General features: G+C 34.0%; 2 protein-coding genes across 2 annotated transcripts in view; both read left to right on the forward strand.

Annotated features, from left to right (window-relative positions):
* The window catches only part of LOC114330165 (cartilage oligomeric matrix protein), a 112,359-nt gene extending 110,860 nt beyond the window's left edge, over window positions 1-1,499 (forward strand). The window contains exon 15 of the mRNA XM_050655267.1: window positions 1,232-1,499. Within this exon, the coding sequence (XP_050511224.1) occupies window positions 1,232-1,338 (107 nt within the window). The 3' untranslated portion in view covers window positions 1,339-1,499. The remainder of the gene's footprint in view (window positions 1-1,231) is intronic.
* A 13,825-nt stretch (window positions 1,500-15,324) lies between these two features.
* The window catches only part of LOC114330164 (excitatory amino acid transporter 3), a 121,216-nt gene continuing 108,913 nt past the window's right edge, over window positions 15,325-27,627 (forward strand). The window contains exon 1 of the mRNA XM_028279483.2: window positions 15,325-15,497. The gene's annotated coding sequence lies outside the window, so the exon portion shown is untranslated. The remainder of the gene's footprint in view (window positions 15,498-27,627) is intronic.

Here is a 27,627-nt window from a genome sequence, read left to right on the forward strand (position 1 = left end):
ACATAGTGTATTTAACAGATAGTCTGAAATATAAAAAAACCAATAGTTACTAAAACACCTCACTAAATGTTCCCAAACGAGGTTGCGGTTGCATCCTAGAAAATGATGCACCAGGATGGTGCGACCCCATGACTCCTGTAGGCCCAGGTGCCAAGACGAAAATTGAGCTGGAACGATCCCATAGCTTGTTCCCAAAAAGACGTATTCCCTGGCGACTTATGGGTGGAGATTGGCCTCACGGTGTTTCGAGGTGTTTTAAGTTCTCACATTAGATGAGCTGATCCAAGATCCCGCAAATATCAGTAGAACAACGATTATAAAAACAAATTAAGACTTTTAATTAAAAACATAAGAAATAATAACTGACAAAATAGAAATTGCAAATGAATAAAATACGCATTACAGTACATTAGGACAAAAGTATGGACAAAAAATACCCATTTGTAATGATACATCGTAATGATACATATCAGTCATCGTATCATGTACCTACCTCAGCCACAAAGTGTAAATAAAAATAATATACCAAACAACACCGCAAAATATCTTCGTGCGACTCAATACTTATTAGTATCGTTCGCGGTAACGATTCCGTACTTGTTCAGGACAACTTCGCATGCGCACTTTAAAAATCGCATGCGCACTTTAAAAAAGAGAACGCTCTTTTTTAAAGTGCGCATGCGAACTTGTCCTGGACAAGTACGGAATCGTTACCGCGAACGATACTATTGTGTGAAAAGGACAAGTGCGTCAAAACTACCGCACGAGAAAACCGTCGCACGTTCAAAATTCTTATAATGTGAAACAACCTTAAGTAGTATTTAACAAGTTTTTACCTCTACAGTTTTCTGGCTGTTTTTTATCTTATTTTTTTAATAGAAAAATTAGTTCCCTACTTCTCCATTCTTCTGGTATTTTATTGTTTTTATAATTTTGTTAATTAATGTTGTTAGTTGTTCTGCCATTGCTGCTCCATAATTTATCAGTAATTCGTTTGACATTCCGTCTTTATCTTCAGCTTTTCAAGTGTTTTCGAACTTCCTGTGTATTTATATTTACTTCTTCATTTGTGGTAATTTCTGGTGTTTCCGGTTCTAGTGTTATTTGTTCTTCCTTTGCAGAGAGATTTTTTAGATAGTCAATCCATGTATCCTTTTCTATGTGTTTTGGGTTCCTTTACCTCCGTTATTTAACCTCTTAATCTAAATTAATATGTATTTAAATTTTTCAGAAAATCTCAGAGAAGAAATTTGGAGGGATCTGTCACCAAGATACCAAAAGAAAGTAAAAATTGACAATATTGGATCTTATAACGTAAAATCACCAGATGTTCAATAGAAAATAATATAAGTTAAATCTTGTTTTGTTAATGTTGGGTATTATGCTAATTAACCAATGAGTTCAATTAACACATAATGAAACTTTGTTATGATTCATATTGTAAATAATTTTTTTAATACAATGCAAAACTTTGTTTATTAAATTGCAAAAATGCCAAAGTTGTTTTATTTTTTAATTATAAGCGTATTAGAAGTATGCACAAAGAGGTTTAAAAAGAAAATACTGTAAAACGTTTCTCTAACATCCTTTGTGAACTGAACAGCTTTATTCCCAATGTATCCGGTGCCCATAAACATGCTCATTGCCCGGTAGAAATTTGGAGGGCAGTTAGACAAGGATGTGTTCTGTCACCTCTACTGTTTAATCTTTACCAGGGCCCCCGCTACCATAAGTGCAAAGTGTGTAATGCACACGGGCGCCATCCTTTAGGGGCGCAAAAATTGAGGATCAAAAATTGCAAAATATTTACAAAAAAAATCAAAAAGCAAAAATTAATTTTAAAATAAAAGTTGAGAAATTAAATAGATCAGTTTTACTTTGTTTGGATGACATTATTAGTCTTTCTATAGATATAAAATAAAAAATCCTTCTATAAAAATAACAAACACCAATTCCGTAGACAAAACTGTAGATAAGAAATACCTAACTAAGCACTGATTTCGTGGAAAAATTCTAAACATGTAAGTAGTAGTGTGTGGGCGGTAATTCTATCTCATCTATAAGCCAACGATTGTGTGACACATCAAATAACTAATTAGACCGGCATGGATCGTCGTCCCCGTTAGCGAAATTATTTCGATTCGATTTTTTTGCAAATTACTCAAAATGAGGTCTTTATAACAAATCCAGAGATCCAGGCGGTACCTTGGTCGAAAAATTATTAAGACAAATTCACAAAAATAATTTTTTTCATTCGAACAAATTTTTTTAGATCGCTTGGGTCATTCTGAGTAAAAAATGCCTCTTGTCATTTTTCACTAAAATTGATTGTTGTCGAGTTATACACGATTTAAACTTTAAAAATGCGAAAATGGCCATTTTTAAGGCTTAATAACTCGATTAAATATTATTAATATGAGAGTCAAAAAGTGACAAAGTCAAAGTTTAAAACCCCTCCTTCAAGATCCTGAAGAAATTTTTGTCATTATTTTATTACAAAGCTGTTGTTTTTAATTATTAACAATTAGCGCTATAGCCAAAGCTGTATCGTTGCCCCCGTTAGCGAAATTATTTCGATGGTTTTGTTTTGCAAAAGCTTACTCAAAAAGAGGTCTTTATAACAAATCCACAGGGTTCCAGGACGTACCTTGGTCGAAAAATTGTATAAACAACTTTTTTAAACAAATTCACAAAAATAATTTTTTCACTTCGAACAATTTTTTTTAGATAATTTGGGTTATTCTGAGCAAAAAAGTTCTCTAGTGATTTTTCTCTAAAATTGATTGTTGTCGAGTTAGGTATATGGCCATTTTTTCGCATTTTTCAAATCTTAAATCGCGTATAACTCGACAACAATCAACCTTAGAGAAAAATGACAAGGAACCATTTTTTACTCAGAATGACCACAGTTATCTAAAAAAATTTTTTCAAAATGAAAAATTTTCTTTTGTGAATTTGTTTAAAAAAATTGTTTAAACAATTTTTCGACCACGGCACCGCCTGGTACCCTGTGGATTTGTTATAAGTATTATGGTAAGTCCCGTCTAAAGGTACGTTTTTACTGGCGCGGCTCGCTCGTTTAATCGCTGAAAGATCGTCGCTGAACAGGGTTGCCAGATTGGGGTATTTTCCCACAATTTTTTGGTAATTTGAAACCGTCTAGGGGAATTAAATTTGCGAATGTACATAGAACTGTATATTATACCCTCATATAATCGAAGACGATAGGACCTATGAATTATTTCCAGGGCCTCTGTTAATAAGTAGTATAATTTTGGTTTACTATTCTTTACATATGACTACTACTTCATTAAAATGTGCCAAAAATTTAAATTTGGGAGATTTGAGCTTCAATTTGAGGGAATTTCAGTTTCTAAGTGGGAGATTTATAAAATCACATCTGGCAACTCTGTAGCTGAACAGTGAATGCGGCGTATCTGATTGTGCGTGTGGTTGTGTGGATTGTAGGAGCCGTTTTGACTGAAGCGTCTATAATCTTTTTATGGGCGAGTCGAATAATATATTGCTTATATTATTCCGACGACTTTAAAACAGTACTCCCGGTCGCCTTTCTAAAACCGGAAGTCCTAGGTCAAGTTTCTCACCTTTAGTACCATCTTTGAATCATAAGCTTTCGTTCGACATCTCATCTGTCATTCTACCTAGTGGAATGACGGAGTTATTAGGAGATAGGAGTTATTTTCACGGACGACGAACAGACGGGCAGACAGTCATGAAACCAGAAGTACGTATATATTTGTTCTCATCTTGCTATAGCGCGTCGAATATTACATCGCTTGTACTATTGACTTTAAAATAGTACTTGCGGTTGCATTTCTAAAAGCGGAAGTCTTAGGTCAAATTTTCTCACCTGTAGTAGTATCCTGGATCATAAGCTTTCATTGGACACCTAATTTTCATTCTACCTGGTATAATGAGGAGTTATGTTTACGGACGGACGGACAGACGACAGACGGACAATATTAATATTATTATTCAAAGAAAACAATTATTGTTAAAATACATGCGAGCAGAGGAAACAGAGGATGAAGAAAGAATTGTCCAATGCTACAAGATTAGAAAAACATGCAATATTTAAAATAAGACATGAAGAAGGATACTTCAAAATTGTGATAAACAACCATTTATTAGGAAATTATGAAATGATACATACTTATAAAAACAAGCTTCACTTCACAAAAATTTCTCAAATACAAAACTCCGAAACACGCACCGCCAACAAATCACACAAGCAGTATACCGCAATCAATGCTCAGATTCAGCGACGATCTTTCAGCGATTAACGAGCCAGCCGCTGCAGTAAAAACGTACCTTAAGGCTACGGCTCCACGGGCGAGAAATTGACGCTAGCAGTAGCAGTAAAATGAACTTAAAGTTCCGCGGAACGGAATGGGAATAGCCGAACTGTACCGACTACAGGACTTGTGCGTAGTCGGTTCAGTTCGGCTACTCCCATTCCGTTCCGCGGAACCTTAAGTTAATTTTACTGCTACTGCTAGCGTCAATTTCTCGCCCGTGGAGCCGTAGCCTAATGGTACGTTTGCAAAAGGTGAGCAAAAATGTTCTCGGGTTAAGTCTAATAACCCTCTATGTGTAAGAAGATGGTCCAGCAGAATTAATTCAATAAAGCCCCTTAAATTTTATTTAATTAAGATTTGCTATAGTGTTATTTGTTCCTATTTTGCTTTATTTGCACCTACCTACCTACCTTTAAAAAAAAATAAAAAAAAATTATCAAAATGCCTTAAGGGGCGCCAAAATCATTTTTTGCACACAGGCGCCAGTAGTTCTTACGGGGGCCCTGATCTTTACCCCGAGTTTCCATTTAAAGAGGCACTATAGGATTCCAAGAATGGAGTCAAGGTAAATAAGCGTAAATATAATAAGCATCAGATATGCCGATGATACGGTGTTGATTGTGGATTCATCGATAAGACCAACACGACCTGTGACCAATTTGGTAGGAAAATAAACATTAAAACCACCAAAGTAATCAATCCGAAAAAAACAAAACGTACCTCAACTGATCTAGAAATAAGATTGAGAATAGAACATGCCAGAAAATCTTAAAAAAATGAAAATACATACTGAAATTTGCTAATGAAAAAGGTCAATACTCACAATTTATATATGTGTTTTATTTTGATCTTAGAAAATGGCGACCGGTTTCGGGACTTACATTATTTGTCCCATCTTCAGGCCAATTAAAGAGGTATTTTGAAGAAGTAGTTAATAGATATCAGTTCCATTCCATATGTATTACATACCTAGATATCAGTTCCACAGCTTTGTGAATCTCGAATAAAACACGAAATTCGACTATACGTTTATCAAAATGGTACGTCTGGTCGACTCTTCTTTATGCAGTTGAGACGCGGACCCTCAAAAAACATCAACCGTAAATAAAATGGAGAATCGTCAATTGGAGATCAACCTTTGAAATGTGGATCTACCGGAGAATCCTCAAAATTTTATGGACATCGCATACCTCAAACGAAATATAACTTTTCAACATAGTGAAAGTTAGAAAAACATCATACCTAGGCCACATACCTACTGAGAAATAATGAGTACCAAGATATTTAACTTATAGTGAAAGGAAAGATCGAGGAAAAGAGAGGACCAGGGAGGTAAAGACTATCGTGGCTAAGAAACATTCGACAATGGACAGGGATAAATTTGGAACAGCTAATAAGAACAGCTGAAGACAGAGAAAAGTTTGTAATTGTGGTAGTCAACCTCCATTGAGGAGAAAGCACTTTAAGAAGAAGAAGAAGCAGGGCCGGATTTACATGTTGAACCCGACTAGGCACTAATATTTCTGGCGCCCCACGCCTTGATCCCCCCTCTTCATAACCAACCAACTTTTGTCTTTCGCTGCTGATTATTTTAATAAAAACCCTAGTGTTCTTTTGCACTATTAACAATATGCTATATAAAAGAGAAGTGTGCTAAGGATTGAAAATAATAAATACAAAATTACCGTAATTAATGTTTTCTAACACAGAGAGTCTCTACTTACAGTTTTCTTGAAAAACAAATAATATGGCTACCTAAAAATGTTTGTTAATTACTTAAACCACAGTCTTAAATCTACAGTAGCTATAAATCAAGTCACAGATCATATGGTCTTTCTTCTACTTTTTGCAGCAGCAAACTCAATAATAATTTGGTCGTAATCCACGCTATTTGTAACATTGTTTCAATAGCTAGAATTGCGGTAGAAGACAACCTCTCAGCTCCCATGGTTGATCTTAAAGAAAGAAATAAATAAATTAATAAAATCTTAAAATTAAAATTTGTAAGAAAATTGAATTTATTAGTACTCACCTTAGGTATTTTTGTATTAGGCGAAGTGTAGAAAATGACCGCTCCCCCGTACAGTTTGTAGCTGATGTACTAAGAGCCATCCTTAATGCTATTTGAACATTTGGGAAGACATCAGTTACATGTTCTTTCCTCAATAGTTTATTCAGTTCAAGGAGGCTTAAATCAGTTTTTTTATGTCACTTTGCTTTGCTCCAAATCCAACAAAAAAGATTTAAGATGTAAACACTCTTGAACCAATGACTCTTCAAGATCATTCACGTACACTGTCCATAGTTCTGTAGCCTTCTCGGTAATCGCAGACGATGTCAGCTGCTTCAGTTCTTCAAAAAGAACCAAACAAAGTTTGCAAGTGTTTTGTACTTTTCTGCTCGAATTCCTAGCTCAGTGCTGAGAGAATCTACCATAACATAAAACATGTTTATGCGAAAATTCTCGGATCCTTTTAAAACTTCAGAGTCAGTGGTGCCACATTCAACATGCGATAAGGTTCTTTTCCTTTTTCTTTGTTATTCTGATTTGTACGGAGTCAAACCAGACTTTTCTTTTGCTAAGGTTTCTAATCGCCAAAAATCATTTCTAAGCTCTACCAAAAAATCAGCCAACGACTGGTAATAGTGGTAATTTCCTTTTAGTTTACTTAAAGTTGTAGTTTCCTACTGAAGCTTAGTACTGACTTTTGGAATCGTTTTAAAACGATACTCCAAAATATGGACAAAAATGCTGTCTCTAGTGATTCAAGGTTTAATCTTACAGCAGATGCATAACTTCGGCATGAAGGTTTTTCGTTCCTGTCATTCTCTATTATTAGTTTCAAAGTTTCTATAATTACCGGCCAATTTTCTTTCAGAGCTCAACAGGCATCGTTTCTCGCTGACCAACATGTTTTAGATAGGCTTTGAAGTACCACATAGCATTTGTGGTTCAAATACAGCTCCTATCGATGTGTTGAACTTATGAAAAAATTGTACAGTTCTTGAAGTAGACCAAAAAAGAAATAGCAACCACATATGAACTAACGGCCACAGATCCTACCAGATTTAAGGAATGAGCGGCACATGGGACATACTTAGCCTGAGGACATACTTTTTTTATTCTGGCTTGAACACCTGAGTATATCCTTGCCATATTACTGGCATTGTCATATGACTGACCACTGCATTTTGTGATATCCAAATCGAATTTATCAAAAACATCGATAATATCATTTACTATCATTTCAGCTTTGTGTCCGACGTTCGGCAAAAAACACAAAAAGCGTTGTACGGGTATGCCATCCCTAGTTATATACCTTAGTACCAACGTTAATTGGTCAATATGAGATATGTCTGGAGTGGAGTCTATCACAATCCCAAAATATTTTGCTTCCTTAGCTTCATTTAATGTTTGTTTTCGAACATTTACAACCATAAGAAGGATCACTTCTTCATTATGTTGACTTAGAAATGTATGAAGTTGTACCTGAACCTCCATCGCCATATACTTTCAAATGCTCTGCTAGAAAGGGGCAAACTCGGATAAAAATTGGATTGAACCTAATATTTTTTCTCTTATATTTAATGCTTTTATACAGGGTGCGCCAAACCTCTGGTCTTCTTTGATTACGGCTAAACTATGAGATATACAAAAAAATGTTTATAACAAAACTAATGTGTATCAAAGAGGTCTATAATTTAAAATTATTTTCAATTATACAGGGTGAGTCAGAACGACGGTATGAACCAAAGTTGTATTTTTTTAAATGGAACACCCTGTATAATAAATCATTTTTGAATATAATATTTAAAAATATGAAAAATTTGTATAAGGTCTTATAGGTCTAAAGTTAATAATTTTGGAAATATTTACATTTTTATTGAGAAAAATGGTAATATTTATAGGGTTGTGGATTATGTTTCCAAGGAAATAAAAATTTGGGTGATAGGTCAAAGTTTTTAAAATATAGTGTTATTTTTAAATAATTTAATATTTTTTACTTTTAGCCATAAAATATACAGTGTGATCACTATTTGCAAATACAAAATTTTCTCATTTTTTTTAAATGGGACACCCTGTATATTAGTTTTGCGTTTTGTACTAAATATTACAACCTTTCTTTTGGTATAAGGTTGTATGTACCTAGCATGTTTCGTTTTGTAGATATTTTAAAAAAACTATAGATTTTACGTGTTTGCGGATTTTTTATTTAAAAATTTTTTTGCAAAAAAAAATAATTATAATCTGGTTTTAGAAACATACACTAAAATATAAAATATGAAGATAAAAACGTAATTAAAGATTAAAATAAATCGTATGCTAGTACAATTCAATTGAATTTAATAACTTTAAATTATTTAACAAAAAATATTTTACCATATTAATGAATGCATAAATTAAATAAACAACCAAATTTTAAATCAACCGTAGTAATTTTTCTACTACAGCAACTTTCCTGTACCAAATTAATTGTTAGTTAAATTGTATTTAGTTAAACTTTTACACATCTTTATACATCTTGAGAATATAAAAATTATTATAAAGTATGCTTTGAAACAAATGAATGTTAAATGTATCATCCAAATTATTTATTAATATAAATAGTATTTACTGGTGTCACAAAAACTGGGAATACTTTTGTAGTTGAAATTTTTGTAACAATTTTTTTTATTTTAAATTTTAATTTTTTAACCGAAACATTTTTGGATATGACATTTGTTTTGGGCGAAACCATTAGAAATTATTACCAGATTTTGTGACACGAGTAGGTACATAGATACTATTTACTTCTTAATATACTTCCATAACGTTCATTTGTTTCAAAGCATACTTTATACGTTCTCAAGATGTAGGTAAATTAAAAAGTTATTAACTGATCTTACTCGTAAATACAATATAACTAACAATTAATTTGGTATAGGAAAGTTGCTGCGGTAGAAGAATTACTACGATTGATTTAAAATTTGGTTGTTTATTTAATTTAGTAACTAATTTATGTATTCATTAATATGGTAAATTATTTTCTGTAAAATAATTTAAAGTTATTAAATTCAATTGAACTGTACTAGCATACGATTTATTTTAATCTTTAATTACGTTTTTATTTTCATATTTTATATTTTAGTGTATGTTTCTAAAACCAGATTATAATTATTTTTTTTGCAAAAAAATTTTTAAATAAAAAATGCGCAAAAACGTTAAATCTACAGTTTTTTTAAAATATCTACAAAACGAAACATGCTAGGTACATACAACCTTATACCAAAAGAAAGGTTGTAATATTTACTACCAAACGCAAAACTAATATACAGGGTGTCCCATTTAAAAAAAAAATGAGAAAATTTTGTATTTGCAAATAGTGATCACACTGTATATTTTATGGCTAAAAGTAAAAAATATTAAATTATTTAAAAATAACACTATATTTTAAAAACTTTGACCTATCAGCTAAATTTTTATTTCGTTGGAAACATAATCCACAACCCTATAAATATTACCATTTTTCTCAATAAAAATGTAAATATTTCGAAAATTATTAACTTTAGGCCTATAAGACCTTATACAAATTTTTCATATTTTTAAATAATATATTCAAAAATGATTTAATATACAGGGTGTTCCATTTAAAAAAATACAACTTTGGTTCATACCGTCATTCTGACTCACCCTGTATAATTGAAAATAATTTTAAATTATAGACCTCTTTGATACACATTAGTTTTGTTATAAACATTTTTTTGTATATCTCATAGTTTAGCCGTAATCAAAGAAGACCAGAGGTTTGGCGCACCCTGTATGTGTGGTAAACTGTGCCAACGTCTATTCGGAGATAAGCAATGCGAACAAAATCCGCCCGTTCCGCGCCCCTAACAAATTTGGCGCTCTAGGCCGGTGCCTAGTCGGCCTAGTGGTAAATCCGGCCGGTGCCCAATCCGGATAAAAGATTAGGGATAGCGAAGTAACACATCTACAAAAACCAGGGTTCAGTTGGTCCGGCTGATAGCCGCCTGTAAGGGACCTTTGCCTTACAGATGAAGACCACAACGGTAATGAAGGCGAATGAAAATAAGATTCGAAACGGCCAATTAGCTGGAAGCGTCAGCATGGCCAATAATAAAATAAAAATTAAAACAAGCAATAAGAATTCGTAAGTAGCAGGTTTTCACCCAACGTAACCAGAGGTAGAAAAGGAAGTCGATATTTGAACTTGTGTAACGTTTTGTGGATTGATATACAATTTCACTAATTTTAAGTCATTTTTGCCAAACTTCCGGTCATAACTTTTTAACTGGAAATGACATCAAAGCTGGAACTAAGTATTATCGACTTTTTAATACGTGTTGATTGATATACCACATATATGTACTTTTTCTGCGATTATCATGTGGCACTTCCGGTTACAACTTTTTAATGAGAAAATATAAAATCCGGAAGGAATGCGAAAAAAAAGGAAAACCTAGAACTAGATGATCTGAAAACCATGAATATAATACAATGAAGGAGAAGGACACAAGATAGATCTGAATAGAAGGGCATGGGCAGACAGGCAAAGACCCATCCAGGGTTATGATGACAAAAGAAGTATTTTGTCAAGTCGTGTCAAATAATACATCGCTTTTACTATTTTGGCGACTTTAAAACAGTACCTACTTCCGGTTGAAACTGTAAAACGGGAAGTCTAAGGCCAAATTTCCTTCCTTTAATACCATCTTCGGATTATAAATTCTCATTTGACATCGCATTTGTCATTCTATCTATTTTAATACCGGAAGAGTTATTTTCGCGGACAGACAGACAGGCATGAAACCGAAAAATATGATGTTCTGGAGCTATTTCCTTGTGGCATTTTTATAATCAACTATTTTTAATGGTAATAAGCCACAATTTTACCAAAAAATGATTTTATTAACGTTTCGAAGCCCAAATCGGGTTTCGTTGTCAAAATACAAAATACTATTAAAATAAACAAAAATGTTGTTGCTAAGTAAAAAAAAATTCTTCTAATAATTTATTTAATCTGACTCATTTATATTGGCAATTCAGACGTATATTATATATTTTAAAGTAGAAGACTTTAAAATGATATCGCCAATATTTATGAGTTGCGTTTCTAGGACGACTTTACTAAAAGATAGTTCATTCGATTACATGAAATCAATCTTAACTCAAGAATATCCGTCAAAAAAAAATCATAGCATGTGATCTGTCTTTAAAAAGACAACCAAATGCAACGATGACGGTAAAATTCTCGCGTTAGAGATTCCATAGTAAATCACGAGGGAAAACCAGGAAAAACCTCGTGATACTATCCCGACATCGTAAGTATTTGGTCTTACATTTAATTTACCTTCAAAAAACTAATACCAAATTCTGACTTTAATATGTTTAAATTATAAATATTATTAATAATACATAGATATACAATAAGTAATATTAAAATATAAAATTTGTACTAACTCGATATGTTATTGACTTAATAATCGTGGTATTTTCTTTCTATTGACTTCTTCAGTATTGGTAACCATACATCCTACTGCATTCTACCGAGGAATTTGCGACACAATTGGTTTCATTTAACATAATTAGAGTCGCTTCTTTGATTTTTCTCCTTTTACTATCTGATTCTTTCAGCACTATACTTGAATCTCTCCACTGAACTCTATGTTCATTATCCCATGCTTGTTGACATATTTGAGATCTATCAAATTCTCTATTTTTAATATAAGACTGATGTTCACTTATTCTAACGTTTAATGGTCTTGACGTTTCACCTAAATAAAATTGTTCGCATTCACAAGGTATTTTATAAATGCAATTCTTTCTTCTTTCTTGTTCATTGTTAGGTTTAGTTTTAGATAGAATAGATCTCAATGTGTTTGTTGTTTTGAATGTTGTTGAACTGTTGAATTTATTTCCAATTGTTTTAAATTTCTCGGATAGTCCTTTTATATAATATGGTATTGATATTTTCCTCGTATTATTTCTTGTGAATGTTGTAGGATCCCGCTCTAAGTTGTTCTGTTCCATTCGATCCAATCTTGACAATTCCTTATTTATAAACGATAAAGGATAATCATTTTTTAATAAAACAGATGTTAACAACTGTTTTTCTTCTAAAAATGAATTTTCGTTAGAACAAGTAATTTTGGCTCTATCATATAAGGATTTAATGATTCCCTTTTTACCGTTGATGTGATTTGATTTGTAATTGAGATATCTGTTGGTGTGTGTTGGTTTTCTATACACTTGAGTCTCATATCCAGTATCCTTCTTTGAGACTAAAACATCGAGGAAAGGTAAAGTGTTATTGTATTCTTTTTCCATTGTAAATTTTATTGTCTCTTCTTGATCGTTAATAATATTCAGGAATGTATCCAACAATTCTGATCTATGAGGCCATATTGAAAACACATAATGAAATAATATATAATAAGCCATATGAAAAATATGAGACGAAGCTTTTTGGCTAAATTGGGAACAACGCGGAATTAAAATTGGTGACGTCACTAGATTCACCGACTAGTCAGCATCAATGCAGAGGAACCAATCTACATGCTAAAGGAGCTGAAACAAGAATATACGAATATCTGTTTAAAAATGAATTTAAATAAAACAAAAGCGATGCCAAATCAAAATATCACAATAGACTTAGATGGAAGTGAGATCGGATGTGTCGAAGAGTCTATATGTCTAGGTCACACGATCAAACTAGGCAAACAGTGAAGAGGTAGGTAACTAGAAAAATCCGAATGACTTGAAGAGCAGTGTTGTGTTGAAAAACAAAAATATATCAAATAATCTAAAGAAATGGGTATTTAACAGTTGCATTCTACTAGTAATGAACTATGGAATGAAGACCGTGACACTTACAGAGTTATCAACCAATAGATTAAGAACAACACAGAGGCCCATCGAACGAGCTATGTTAGGAGTTTCTTGAGAGAACATATAGGAAATGAAAATGAAGACGTGTGAAGCAGGATGAAGGTGGAAGAATTGAATAAATGAAATGGAACTGAGAAGGACACGACAAAACAACGAAATGTGGATGAGAAATACAGTGGTAGTAGAGGAAGATGGCTAGACGACATTAAAGTAAAAGTGGGAAGAAACTGACACCAAATAGCTCAACAGAGAGGAGTGGAGAACTCATGGGAGGCCTGTATTTATCCAGGAGTGGATGCTTACATGATGAAGAAGAAGAAAAAGATATTTTGGTTCGTTTTTTAAAATGACCGTTGTTTATTTCTAAGCCTCTTGTGGATATAGTGCAATGTGGTAAATTGTAGATAGAGATTTCTTTTAGATCAAAATGCATGTAACATCCTGTAAATGGTAATTGGTGTAAAAGAAACCGCAGAACCGATCAACAGTATAAATGGCTTATAAACCCTGCACCATAATAATAATTCCCCCGTTCTATTTGCGTGTTGCAAGATTTGGTGGGATTACAACCGCCAATTTTCAATTTGTCGTCCGCCATCGCCATCATCATTTAGATTCAGATTCAGCAGCAATCGCAGTTCGCAGTTCGGTGCGTGCGGATAAACAGAACTAGAAATCTAGAAGTATAAATAGAAGCAAACCAACTAAACAGGAAGGTGAGAAAACAATTATGAGAACGTAGGAGCAAATGCTGAGATGAGTTTGTTCAACATTTAGACCCAAACAAGACGACTTAAACGGAAGATCTCAAAGCTTCTAAGAAATGAAAACAAACCTATTCGACCACTACACGGAGAAAATGGAATAGTGTACATGACAGAAGAAAAAACCAAAGCGATGAAAAATTCCTTTGAAAGACAAACTCATGCTAAACTACCATCAGGATGAAGATAAATTTTTCATAGAAGAAGTAAAACGTAGCTACCAAAGATTATAAAGATACCCAGGAGCAATAGCAATAATTCACACATTCCTAGAAGAAGTCAAAAGTCGTTCATTTACGATATGTGAAAGCTCATGTTCTAGACATATTTTTTCCTGTCAAATCTTGGTTTCCAGTTTCCATAATTAACACATTGAGTTTTAATAAATGCCACAATTATTGATTTACTAAATATGTTATTATGAATCTCTACTACAGCCTCATTATCTTGCATTCCAAATCACCACACTGTTGGCTAAGTGTTTAGTTACTTTGCTTTCAAGGTTAATTTATCAGAGCTCAGAACAAGAAGAGAATGTTCTTAAGCATGCTAGCAAGTCCAGCCGAAACTGATCATCAGTAAGATGGGATTGCTTATGGTAGTTAGCAGATCTATGAACATAGCACATGAGCAATCTCCAAAACTGGAAAACTGGTATCATTCGACTTGTGGGTATATAGAAGAGTTCTGAAAACGTCGAGAACAGAACACGTCACAAAGAAGTTCTGAGAATGATGAATAAAGAAATGAAAATCTTAAATACAATAAAATACAAGCTAATTGGAATATCTCGGACATATTACACGTGAAGATACAGGGATCTAACCATTCTATGAAATGGAGACCGTGACACTTCATCAGTTAAGAACAAGATGGAAGATGTAATTGGAAGAATTGCGCAAACGAAATGGAACTGGAAAGAACACGCGGCGCGGCGAGAAACACAGTCCTAGTAAAGGAAGACCACAAAAAAGATAGCACAACACAGAGAACTTTTGGAGAACTTATTGGGGAGCTCTTTATCGAGGAGTTTACAGGCTGAAGGAGAAGAAAAAGATAAAATGTGAATATTTCGTTTCCTTTAACAAAAATAGACTTGTTTGTTTCTAAGCCTCTTGTAGATATAGTGAACTGTGGTAAATTGCAGATAGAGATTTCTTTTAGATCAAAATGCATGTAACATCCTGTAAATGGTAATTGGTGTAAGAGAAACCGCAGAACCGATCAACAGTATAAATGGCTTATAAACCCTGCACCATAATAATAATTCCCCCGTTCTATTTGCGTGTTGCAAGATTTGGTGGGATTACAACCGCCAATTGTCAATTTGTCGTCCGCCATCGCCATCATCATTTAGATTCAGATTCAGCAGCAATCGCAGTTCGCAGTTCGGTGCGTGCGTATTTGGCGGGTGAGTTCGTTTTGTGTATGTGGCAACAGTTGCTGTGCGTTTCCTTCCAGAGGTTCTCCCTCCAGATTTATTAAGTTCAATTTGACAGCAGGAAATATTCAACTGTTAATACGGTGAGTTTTAATCAATTGTTTAATTCGTGGAGATGCGAATACGGGGGTTATTCTTTTAATATACACCGGGATGTAAAATTAACGGAAATATTTTCGAAATGATGTTAGATACTATTTCAAAAAATATATAATAATAATATAATATCAAGAATTTTGAAATTTTTTAACTGTTGTTTTTTTTTTCATTAATAATAGTTAAAATTTTATATTCTGTATTTTTAAATAAATTTATAAATAACAAAAAGGACTATATACTCTTGGGACCAACTAGGTGACCGTAGCTTGTTCAATTCAAATGGGTCCACCCAAGTTTTTGATGTATTTTTGGCTGCTGATTACGAATTTTTGAGGGTAGATTTCGATCCGAGTGGTCAAAAATTTTTATAAAAAATTTAATTGTTTATAAGGGTCTAGCTCGTAAACTTAAAGAGATAAAAAATGTTTTCAAAAAAATTATTATTTGAAAAAAGAAAACTAGAACTAAATATTTTGTTAAAATAAAGAAAAGTGGTTGCAAATTAAGTATTAAAATATTTTAAAATTATTTTAAATAGGTATCTATATTATAAAATTATTTTTATTTTATAAAAAAATAATAAAATTATTTTTAACTGTTTTGGGATATTTCGTTGCAAGATATCCATTAAATAAAGGCATCTACAGGGTGTAACAAAAATACAGGTCATAAATTAAATTACATATTCTGGGACCGAAAATAGTTCGAATGAACCTAACTTACCTTAGTACAAATATGCACATAAAAAAAGTTACAGCTCTTTGAAGTTACAAAATGAAAATCGATTTTTTCGAATATATCGAAAACTATTGGAGATTTTTTATTGAAAATGGATATGTGGCACTCTTATGGCAGGAACATTTTAAAGAAAAATTATAGTGAAATTTGTGCAACCCATAAGAATTTTATGGGGTTTTGTTCCCTTAAACCCCCCCACAACCAAATATTTGTGTACGTCTCAATTAAAATATTATTGTGGTACCATTAGTTAAATTTAATATTCTTAAAAATTTTTGCCTCTTAGTATTTTTTCGATTAGGCGTTTTTATTGAGTTGAGGCTTATTTTTTAATATATTTACTTAAAAATTTTATGGGGGTTTTGTTCTTTTAAACCCTTCACATGTTTGTGTACTTTCCAATTAAAATATGACTGCGGTACCATTAGTTAAACACAGTGTTTTTAAAACTTTTTTACCTCTTTGTATTTTTTCGAGAAGGCACCTTTTATCGAGATGTGGCTTCTTTTTTAATATGGTTAAAAATATAACTAAAAATGTAAATCATAAATAAATTTTCATATTACAGAAGACCCCCTTATTAGAATACCTGTTAGAGGAATAACCCGGTTTAAGGAATAGAGATATTTGAGGTCCGAAAACGATTCTACTAGCCACCAGTGATTGGTTATTAGAATATCCCGGTTATAGGAATATTTCTGCTTGGCACGAAGGCTATTCCAATAAGCGGGTTCGACTGTATTACCAAGTCTCCATAATCGTACTTAACCATATACAAATATGTGGTGGATTTGACAAATACTCAAAATATCTCGATAAAAACTGACTTTTCGAAAAAGTACTAACAGGCAAAAAGTCTTAAAAACAATGTGTTTAACTAATGGTACTACAATAATAATTTAATTGGAACGTACACAGAAGTTTGGGAGGGAGGTTTAAAGGAACAAAACCACCGTAAAAATTTTATGGGGTGTCCAAATTTCACTATAATTTTTTCTTAAGATGCTACTGCCATAATATTGCTACATATTCATTTTCAATAAAAAATCTCTAATAGTTTTCGATATATTGAAGAAAAAAACGATTTTAATTTTGTAACTTCAAAGGACTGTAACTTTTTTTGTGTGCACATTTGTACTAAGGTAAGTTACGTTCAATCGAACTATTTTTGGTCCCAGAATATGTGATTAAATTTATGACCTGTATTTTTGTTACACCCTGTATAAAGTGAGAAACATACCTACGTTTAACATTTTTTAAGGCATTTTACAGGGTTTTGCAATAATCTGCAGCCTACAAATCACACTTTGGACAAAAAAATTTAGGTGTTTTGTCACTACCTATTAGTGCTACATATTCTTCGTGTGCCTACACATTTAAGGCAAGACCTGCTTTAAGAGTATCTTTTAATGAAGTTTGAATTTTTTCTTTATTTTTCTTGTCATTAGGGGATTTTAGTTTTAAAACGTTCCCCTTTTTCGGGTTTCCTCTATTTTCTTTCAACAGGTTTTTATCGTTCTTAATAGAGCTCTTAATTTCCTTTTCAGTAAATTAAGTAAATTGATTTAGTGACTGTATAATTAAGAGGTTTTGTTTGTCGCTTGACAATTTTTTCTTTTTGACTTCAGGGGTTCAAAGAATTTCTTGAAAGGAAGTCCACAAAACACCTTCATCGTTACTGGATTCATCGTGAAGAGACGCGATGTCAGAAACTAAAGTTGTGCTTGGGTCTGAAGAATAAATCTTTCTGTTATCACACTTTTTATTATGAGATTTTTTACTTGATTTCGTTGTTCTGCCATTAGTGCCTGGGTACTGTCATTGGTCTTCGATAATGATGGAGTTTCTTAATCAATTTCGTTATCTTATTCTTCCTGAAAAGGTCAGCTGGAGCAAACGCTTCAATAAAACCCAGCTGAAACATTGTTGGGTGTAGCAGCTCTTGGTCAGACTTTGGAAATTGTTTTTCCGAAAATTCTTTTATTAATCGTACGCCCGTCGGTAGTTTTTGTCGTGGTCCAGTACAACAAAACCTCTTGGTCACAATCTTCTTCAGAAGGCGCAAATACAGACTTGTCCATTGTCCATAGCTCGTGAGTAGTGTTGACAGGAATACAAAAGAGTGTAATTCCATGTAAGTCAGTCACAACAACAATACCTATTAGTCTAAGTGAGACTTAGCTCCATCGGAAAACAATAAAACGGGACTTTGCGATTTGAACTTTGCAGAGTGATGTTTACAACCCATTCCACAAAGGTTGATGTTGTCATTGATCCTCTGTCATTTCAATGGTCGAACCAGCCGGAAGATTATCCTGCCATTCTGGATGCATTATTTTTCCTTTGAAGATAATTATTGAATGTATGGAAATGACTTGGCCCAGTGCATTTCCACATGAAACTATGGTCACATTTCACCATGTTCAAGGGCAACCAGCAACCATATCTACCCTCTTTGATTCTTTTTTAGCATATACTGGAAAGTCGGCATCCTTTCTCATCCATATTGAAAATCAAATGCGGTTTATCAAATATATCCACTTTAGATCTTCTCTTCTTCTTCTTCATTTTTTATTGACATGATTCCGTCTGTTTTTCAATGTACCTCTAGTAAGTTGTCGTTCCATCGTTTTCGTGCTTTTCCCATTGATCGTCTTCTTATTGGGGAACCGTCTCTCGCTGTCCTCCCTACTCTATTTGTTGTCATTTGACTTATGTGGTTATTCCATTGCATTTTTCTGTTTCTTACCCAGTTAGTCTTACTATCGATTTTTTAAAGGGTTTTCATCTCCGCTGTTTCGAGAAATATTTTTGTCCTCTCTGTGTCGGGTCGTGTTTCTTTCTTTCTGTCTCTGTCGTATGTCTCTCTCATCCATATTGAAAATAAAATACGGTTTATCAAATATGTCCACTTTAGATAAATTAGTAAATTAAAAGTAAATTCATAAAAAAATACTTAAATGGATCTACTGTAAATATGGCGAAACTGAAACCAACATGGCGGTATAACTCCTTAGAGTAGGAAGAATTTTACTCTTCCCTAAAATTCTCCCTACTCTAAGTATAACTCCTAAACTTGGTTTAAGCTGAGAATTAGCCACTAGATGCCAGTAGCGTCCAGAGGCAAACATGTCCTTGAGAAATCATCTGCTTTTTTTTAATAAAAACAATCGATGAGGCTTATTTGGAACCGGGCCTTATTTGGTTTGCGTGCCTTATTATATGACGTTTCCATTTTCATCTTAAAAATTATTTTTTATTTCTTTCTTTCTATCTATCCTCTCTTTTCCGCTCTCAGATATCGGATTGGATTAGTTATATTAATTTGCATTCACCCGTCTCGGCCACTAATTTCTATTTACTACTATTATTTACATTTGCATGTTTTTGAGTGACTTAGCTTGTCGGTTCATCTCTATAATTTGCTTTATCTTTCTCTACAATTTGTTTCTTGGTCTGCCTTTTTCCTTTGTTTGACATTCTTTTTTTTTGTGTATTTTACTTTTTTCCAGCGTTTTAGTAGGGGAGCAAAGTATGCTAAATTTGCAGTCACTCGAGCGTTATGGGGACCTATTGGGTTGTGATTATTAGGTCCTAAAACCAAAAAAAGTTAATTAAAATTTTCCATTTTAGTGGGGACTTTCCATTTTTAATTTAATTTTCCATTTCCAACAATCGTTTTTTCCGATTATAGCGCCATCTATCCATAATTTGAAAAAATGTTTCGAATAAAAGTTGCTTATTTTAACGTAAAGAATCCAAAGCTGGAATAAAAATTTGGGGCTCCTATTTAAGATTTTAAAGTAACCCCCCACCCCACCTACCTGGGGGGTCGTGTTTGGTACCATTCGATAGATTTTTCAAAAATATTGATTAAGTGTATTTTGCAGTTTTTCGGTCTAATGTTTATTTTGCGAAATATCCCCGGATTTGTATTTAAAATTTACCCCCACCCCTCTCCGGGGGGGGTCATGTTTGGTATCATTCGATAGATTTTTGAAAAATATTGAACCCGTATTTTTTAGTTTTTCGATCTAAAGTTCATTTCGCGAATTATTCGCTTTTTTTGTGAAAATTTTTAACTCGCCCATTTCCTTACACCCCGCTCATATCGTCAGATTTTTGAAATATACACTGTTTTGCATGTCCTTAACTTACCTTATCTTAATCTGACAATTTCGAGTATTTTTAAGGATAGATTTTTTTTTCGGGCCCCCCTTAAAGAACTCCCCTGTGTTAAGAGCTAATAGGGGAAGGGCGGGCACAACGGGGTGGACGGGCAAGACGGGGTACCGCAATTGAGAAGGAAACCCCCAACTCTATCTACTTTGTACCGTCACAGGTACTTGCAGGAAACGAGCCTCTGTAATTTGATCGAGTTTTAAACCGGTAGTGCAAACAATACCGTTGTAGGCGACTGAAGTGTATTGTGTGACTAACGGACGAGTAGTAGTTGTAATTGTTAAGAGCGATTTAAACTAAGGTAAGTACTGTTAGGTTATTTGCACATTATTTTTTTTTTTTTTCATTTCAGCTAAACATGTACTATTTTGAGCGTAATATGTCGTAGCGGTTGTTCAAATAAACAATGTTTTAAGAATTTTTTAACACTTAACCTAAAAGTAGTGCAAAGCGGGCTAAACGGGGTAGAGTGGGGTAGGGTAAAATGGGGTACCCCATTTTGCCCTTCCTTAAATTAGGTACTTTGTTTCAGATGGTGTTTAAATACAAACGTGTCACCCAGAGGCAGAGATGGTCTACACAATCTATGGACGGGGCGGTCAGAGCTGTAATCAACGGCGAAATGGGACATTACCGTGCATCGGTTCAGTTTAATGTCCCACAAACCACACTCGAACGTTATGTGAAAAAACGAAAAAATGATCCAGATGTGCCTATTTCAAAAACTATGGGAAATTACAAGCCAGTTTTTACATAGACGCAGGAACAGGAAATCGCTGGTTACCTAAAAAATATGGAAGAACGATTATTTGGGTTTACGATGGAAGAATGCAGAGGTCTCGCCTTTTAGTTAGCTGAATTAAATGGTGTTGATCATCCATTCAACAAAAGAACTCGAATGGCTGGAAAAGCTTGGATGCAAAGCTTCTTAAAGAGACATGCGGAGCTGTCGATAAGAAAACCTGAGGCTACGTCTGGAATGAGAGCTAGAGGGTTCAATAAAGTTGCTGTTTCACAGTTTTTTACACTACTGGTAGAAGTAGTTGAAAAGTATAATTTTTCAGCCGAAAAAATATATAACGTCGACGAAACCGGAATTACAGTGAATCCAAAGGGAAGTTCCAAAGGTATAGCTACGAAGGGTAAACGGCAGGTGGGGAACTTAACATCCGGAGAACGCGGAGAGTTAGTAACTGCGGAGATATGTTTCTCAGCAGCAGGTGCTTACATGCCTCCTATGTTGATTTTTCCTCGCAAAAGAATGCAGCAAGCGTTCATGGATGGACTGGTGCCTGGTGGTTGGGTGGAGTTGAATCAAAAAGGGTGGATAGACATGGAACTCTTTTTTAAATGGTTTAAGAAATTCGTAAAATTTTCTAAAGCGTCAAAAGAAGCACCGGTGCTTCTTTTATTGGACGGCCACTCTTCCCATACAAAGAATTTGGAATTAATAAATTATGCAAGAGATAACGGTGTAATTCTCTTATGTTACCCTCCTCACACAACTCATCGGCTGCAAGCTCTTGACGTCTCATTCATGAAGCCGCTAAGCACTTATTACGATGACGAAGTGAGAAAATGGCTGAGAACCAATCCAGGTAGAGTAGTGACATTTCACCAACTCTCATCATTATTTAGTGCTGCTTTTATAAGGGCGGCTACAATGACAACTGCTATAAATGGGTTTAAAAAAACTGGGGTGTGGCCTGTAGACTTAGGTGTTTTTTCTGACGCAGATTTTTTGCCATCTGCAACAACTGAGATTGAAAAAAGAGAGAGAACTTCTGAACAAAATTGTGAGGTCTATCGAACTAGCAGTAAGCCAAACCAGCAAACAAATAATAATCCGACGTTTTCTGATGCAGTGCCATCAACTTCAAAAACTATTACTCAATTCGAAGAAATAACCCAAGAAAGAAAATGATACCCACCGTTAGTCCACAACCAGACACATCAAGAGCTACTGTTCCATTCGGCGAAAGAACCCCTGAAAAGAATACAACACCAATCAGCAATGCGAAGCCAGGTACCTCTAGTTCCAATGATTCAGCTTTTCCGATAGTATCACCAATCGTTTTTATGCCTATTCCGCAAGGCAGTGCTGCAACTAAACGTAGTTCACACAGAAAGGGAAAAACTGCTATTTTGCTTCTACTCCTTACAAGAAAGAGCTGGAAGACGTTTTAGAAAAAAATAAGCCGAAAAGAATGCCAATGCTTGGGGTAGTAAAAAGAAAAATAGGAACCATCAAACAAACCGATGGTATTAAAGGGAAAACTATCACGAAAAAAGTAAAAGTTTCTAAAAAGTGTGATTCTTCAAGTGATAGTGAATCATGTGCTAGTGACGCAGAGTGCCTTTATTGTGGACATCTTTATTCTACATCCTCTGAAGGATGGGCTTCATGTTCCAGGTGCATTCGTTGGGCGCATATGTCATGCGCTGGGATTGAAGAAGATGACGAAGAGATTTTTGTTTGTGAACTCCAAATAGGTAGTTTACGTGTTTATTGGGTTATTATGCCTTATTTTGATCCTACCCCATTTTACCCTACCTGACGGGTAAAACGGGGTAAAAGGACTTTTCTTAATTTTTTATTGTTTTCATGTTGTATTTGTTTTTTGCTAGGAATAATTTATGTTTTTTTTTTGAACGTCCAAATATGCTTTTATTAATAAAATCATATGATGTTATTGTAAATATACAAATTTTTTTTGTACTGATCTTTCAACCTTAAGTACCCCATTTTGCCCGCCTTTCCCCTATTATATGGTAGAGGTACATCTGCAGGGCACCAGGTTTCTCCCCATATGATAATCTGACGCGCTCGAGTAATTGCAAAAATCCCCGCTTGGGCTCCCCTACCATTTTCTGTCGAAGCAATCGTCAGTTTTTAAATCTCTGGCGGCCACTGCACCTTCGGCATCTTCTCTTCAGGACTGTCTTGGTCTACCTCATTTTCTTCTAGTAGGCAGAGCACGTTTTTCTGCTTTTTAGCCATCTATGTTCATATATTCTCTGCAGGTGTCAATATCAGCTTAGTATTTTGGGCTCAAGTGTCTCTATTATGATCAATTTCCAATGAAAAATACAAGAGTGTAGTCAGACCTGCGTTAGTGTACGGTGGTGAAGTGTGGCGTATTTAAAGCGGGCCATTCACGATCTGATTTGGGGTACCTCTAGTGGTACTACTAATGGTATTACTAGTTGGATATTCGGCACCATTCACGCCCCAACATGTTATCTTTCTAGCCTCCAACTTCAGTCTTACCTTTCAGTCACCTGTTTTCACGGTGGTGTACACTTTCTTCTCAGCCAAAAAATGTATCGAGTAAAGTCTATGCAAAATATAAATCGGAGGATTTGTGTTTTTAAAAATTGGGTACATGAGTTGAGGTTTCATAATTAAGTATGCCGTAAGTTTCGTTTCCCTAGCATTTGTCTAGGGCTGATGTGAACTAATTAATTTTTACGACTCTTGTAATTTTTACGACATTTTAACATGTAGGGTAGTTATATTCTATTTTAGAAAGAAATACCAACTTGTTTTAAGCTGGAGCTGGGATTTACTTTGCTGTGTCGTGTATTTTTAATAGCAGCAATTTTTCGTGCCATTAAAAGTTATTTTCTATTATTTATTTGCGAACCTAGGAGTCTTTGCTCAGCGATGTACCAATTGAGATTTTGTTTGGAGCTGATGTTGTAAGCAAATTGTATACAAGGAGGAAATACTAGTTACAGTGCGGTCTCGTAGAAAATTTACCATTTTAATTGGGAATAAATCACAATGTTAGTTAGACATTAAATTTATTTAACGTTTCGACTTCTACTTCTGAAATCGTTATCAAAATGTTCCGAAATGGAAGTCGAAACATCAAATAAATTTAATGTATAACTAATATCGTGGCTTATTCCCAATTCAAATAGTAAATTTGCATAAGATGCCAAAAGAAAATAGTTTCAGTTTAAGATTAATAAGAAACTGGTCTTTATTTACAGAAAGGAAAATGATTGGTCCCAACAGAAAGTAGATAATGAAGAATCGTGTATTTTAATAAGGGTAATTTTTGTGAAAGTTTATTTTCTATTAAATATTGGCAAACTAGGAAGGTTTGCGTAAAGAAACTTGTAGACATCCCATACATAATATACTGCGAGGCATAAGTTAGGGATATACAAAATGTATGCTCATTTTAATAGTTGATTTTTTCGTGAAAGGATTATGGATCCCGCTAATTTTGTTTACTGTTTTAGATATTTCTTTAGTATTAACACAGTTCTGCAAAGATTTACTCAAACTTCTTTTTTGTACTTATACCGGGTGAAGGAAAAGAAATGTTTTTCTTATGTTCAGTTTGAAACACCCTGTAGGGAGGACGAGGTATAAAAATGAGTATGCATCGGAATCGTATTATAGTCTTATGTTAGGTGAAAATTTTTTTTTATTGTACCAGATATCTTTAGAAACAAAGAATTTTTTTGTATTTTAACTTGTGTTTTAACTGAAACAAAAGTTTGAGGCACCCTTTAGGGAGGAAAAGGTAAAATGGTGGTTATGCATCGATACTATATTGTAGTCTCATCTTTTGTGAACCATTTATTTTTTTAATTTTTCTGATATCTTTAATAACAAAGAAACTAGACGGTTTTACTTTTTAATATGTGTTTTAACTGACGACTGCGATATGTGAGGAGGTCATGTCTTATCATACCACTAAGACGAAATTATTTCCTATATATAGTGCGAAAGAAAACGGGTGTTCAAAGAAAAAGAATATGTGTAATGTACCTCTCGATATTTAAAGAGCCTCCAGGTAGACACTGAATCCGTATTACTTTCAGGGAGATTCTACCCCAAAACATCATAGAGCCTCCATTAAACAATCTCGTCTCTCTTATGTTGTGCTGTGCATACCGCTTACCTGATCGACAAATACCTCTTATAGGTGTCGATAAGAACTGTTTACGTTATGTGCTTTCTGTTTTTAAAGTTTTGTTAACTGTTATTTTTTAGTGTAATTTAGTTTTGTTTCAGTTAAAATACATGTTGGAGTAAAACCACTAATTTTCTTTGTTATTCTCTTTATCTTTAGAGAGCTAAAGATATCAGGGAGATTCAAAATGTTCACAAAACATAAGACCACAATACGATTCCGATCTATACACAGATTTGTACCTCGTTCTCCCTACAGGGTGTTTCAAACTAAACATAAGAAAAACATTACTTTTCTTTCACCCGGTATAAGTACAAAAAAGAAGTTTAATTAAATCTTTGCACAACTGTGTAAATACTAAAGAAATATCTAAGATAATAAAAAAAATAGCGAAATCCGTTAATCCGTTCACGAAAAAATCAACTATGAAAATGAGCATACATTTTCTATATCCTTAACTTATGACTCGCAGTGCAGTGGAAATTTTTAATCTAACATCCAACATCAGCATTCACGCTCCAACTTTCTTAGTAAGACCACTAGTCGTACCACTAGTGGTATTACTAGTAGTACCACTAACCCAACCGGCCCATTCACGGTCTGATTTTAGATCCAACTACGAAAGTCGTACCACTAGAGGTACTACAAATCCCGCTTAAAGAAGATTCAGTAAAATAAGATGAAGGTAGCTGAAATGAGAATGCTATGGTGGATGCTGGATAAGACTAGGAGGGACATGATCAGGAAAAGAGCCGGGATAACTAGTCTTAAAAAATATTCAAGAACAAAGATTGCAATGGTTTAGTCGCTTTAGGCATAGGAATGAATACTATGTTGAACGAGGGATAGAGCTGTTAGAAGTTGGTGCAAGGGGAGTTAAAAGAAAATCGAGAAGAAGATGGGAGGGATATGTGGCAGAGGATTTGAGACAGAAAGGTTTAGGTAAAGAAGACACGATAGACAGAAATGAGTGGCGAATAAGAGTAAAGAACAGCGACCCACGAAAAGGTAAAAACTGAGAAAAAAGACGAATTTTTGCAAGTACATAGCTTTTTGAATTATTTTATACAAATTAAAACAATATTTGTCACTTAATATATTGAAATGTTACATTTAGGGTTGCATTTCTTAGATGAGTCAATTTTATTTTTAATGTGTAGGGGGGTTCAGTAGAAGCTTAAGTTCAAGTTTTTGGGGTCGCCGCCCTTGTCCCCCGGTCGCCATCTTGGAAAAAGTGGTGCAAAGGGGTTTCGAGCTGTATCTCCTAAACTAGCAACCATACAGAAAATTTAATTACTAATAAAATGTAGAAAATTAAATTTTCTACAATTTTATATCTATTACTTTTTATCGTCAAGTGACCAACAAAGAATTTATAAACAAAAATAAGAGAAAATTTTGTAAGTAGTTTCCTTTTGGAGGTTATAACTTTTTTTCCGTTCATTTTACAATAAAATAACATCATAGCGATTTTATAGATATCAACGAACAATTTCCACTATAAAGTTGTTTAATTTTATTTATTTATCCAGGTTTTACAGCGCTCCAAACTTGACCAGATTCTCGAATTCTCATAGGAATACAATAAAAACAAATCCTTGGGCTTACTTTTCCATCTATATATTTATTTATTATGATTTTAACATTCCTATGATGCTATTATTAAGTCATTTTTGACCCTTTTTCCGGCCACCTATGAGGAAGAGTCTGGAGACGCGTTTTTTGTGTGGTATCCCAATAGGCCTACTCCACGGACAATTTCTAGACAAAATAATATTATTTATTATTATATGTTGAAAAATATCTATCATAGTTATTATTTTTTCATTTTTTCATTTTTTTCGATGGTCCAGGCTGCGAATCAAGATCTAAATCAGTATCCGAGGTGAATTTTTGTGGTCTAATGAGAGTTAGAGATGGCGTCATTGTCGGTAATTCATCTACCAATTCATTTTCTTCAATAATTAATGTTGATATGTCCACGACGTTGCTGCAACTTTCACTACCATAATAGAGGCACACTGCTGAATATTTGAGGTCTGCTTTTCGGCAACCACATGCACTTCCAGTTTCCATTGCATCTGCTAAATATGAATTTCATACGCTCGGGGGTACTGGATGCTTGGAAATTTGGATTGGTATCCAAAATTTTCCATGCTTTTTCCAACCCCAATTTTTTGGATCACAATGTTTACCGAGCTATGACTGAATCTGTTGATACACTCGGAGTCTGTGGAAACGGGCTGCATTTTGTGTTGGA

Source organism: Diabrotica virgifera, chromosome 7, assembly GCF_917563875.1.
Source record: "Diabrotica virgifera virgifera chromosome 7, PGI_DIABVI_V3a".
NCBI classification, from domain to species: domain Eukaryota; kingdom Metazoa; phylum Arthropoda; class Insecta; order Coleoptera; family Chrysomelidae; genus Diabrotica; species Diabrotica virgifera.